The following is a 1079-nucleotide window of genomic DNA, read 5'->3' on the forward strand; positions in this document are numbered from 1 at the left end:
GTGTGTGTGTGTGTGTGTGTGTGTGTGTGTGTGTGTGTGTGTGTGTCACATTATTATTAAGATGTGACCTCCTTCAGACTTCAATATGAACCACTAACAGTTCAGAAGGGCTGGTTATGCACAAATGAAGAAGTGATGTCACACACGGCGGGTTTTGTTTAAGGAAGTAACCACACATGCTACATGTGTTAGCGTGTGTGATTCTTGTGCAATCAGAAACAAATAAAAATATTATCTGACCTGTTTTGTCAGTTAGGTAATTAAAAAGAAAACATGTTAAATTTATTTTAAAAATCACAGATTATTAAAGTGTTTAAAAGAAAAACATGCAAAATAATTTTTATATTTTTATTTAATTTGATCTTTTAGTTCTGATGCAAAGTAAAACAGTAAAAGCACCATTGGATGTTTAAAAACTGACCGTTGTCTAACATCTTTCTCGTCTTCCACAGAAGATATGGTGGGTGTGTATTCCACTACAGAGAAGGCAGTGATCCGAAACCATGTGTCGTACATCTGCCGGAAGCAACATTGTGCCGACACTCTGGTTCTATACTTGAACTCACCAACACGCAACGATGGCACCATGCTGCTGTGGGACGCCAATCTAAATGGCATCGTAAGTGGAACACATAATCAGTAAAAAAAAAAAAGGAGTGCATCTTCTATGATGACATTTTATTAAAGGAAATATACCCTCAAAAATGTATAAAAAAATATTGCACTCCCTTTTAAAACCATGATAAAGTCCAGGCTGTGTCCAGTAATCCAACAAATACACTTTTAAAAGTTCAATTTACTAGCACTAGACACTTACCGTACATGTCTACAAGGCAGGGATGCACATTTGCAAACAGTGGATACATTTTCTCTATTTATAGGCACTAGGTTAGGTATAAAATCTATTGAGATTTTCTTTGTTGATTTTATTCTTGCTTCTTTTCAATCTTGTGGAATGCCGAAAGACAAAGGAGCACAAAAGGATTCAGAACCAGCTGTACTGATGCACTTTGGGCCTCATGCAAGAACCGTTCGTACGCACAGATTTGTTCTTAAGTTGTGCGTACGAGTGATTTAGG

The 1079-nt window shown here is 36.8% G+C and overlaps 1 protein-coding gene across 2 annotated transcripts in view; it reads left to right on the top strand.

The window, feature by feature from the left end:
- Positions 1-449: 449 nt before the first annotated feature.
- The window catches only part of LOC106534063 (uncharacterized), an 11285-nt gene continuing 10655 nt past the window's right edge, over positions 450-1079 (top strand). For both annotated transcript variants that reach the window (XM_014030573.1, XM_014030574.1), the window contains exon 1: positions 450-619. In XM_014030573.1, the coding sequence (XP_013886027.1) occupies positions 458-619 (162 nt within the window). In that variant the 5' untranslated portion in view covers positions 450-457. The remainder of the gene's footprint in view (positions 620-1079) is intronic.

This window comes from Austrofundulus limnaeus, unplaced genomic scaffold, assembly GCF_001266775.1.
Source record: "Austrofundulus limnaeus strain Quisiro unplaced genomic scaffold, Austrofundulus_limnaeus-1.0 Scaffold1082, whole genome shotgun sequence".
NCBI classification, from domain to species: domain Eukaryota; kingdom Metazoa; phylum Chordata; class Actinopteri; order Cyprinodontiformes; family Rivulidae; genus Austrofundulus; species Austrofundulus limnaeus.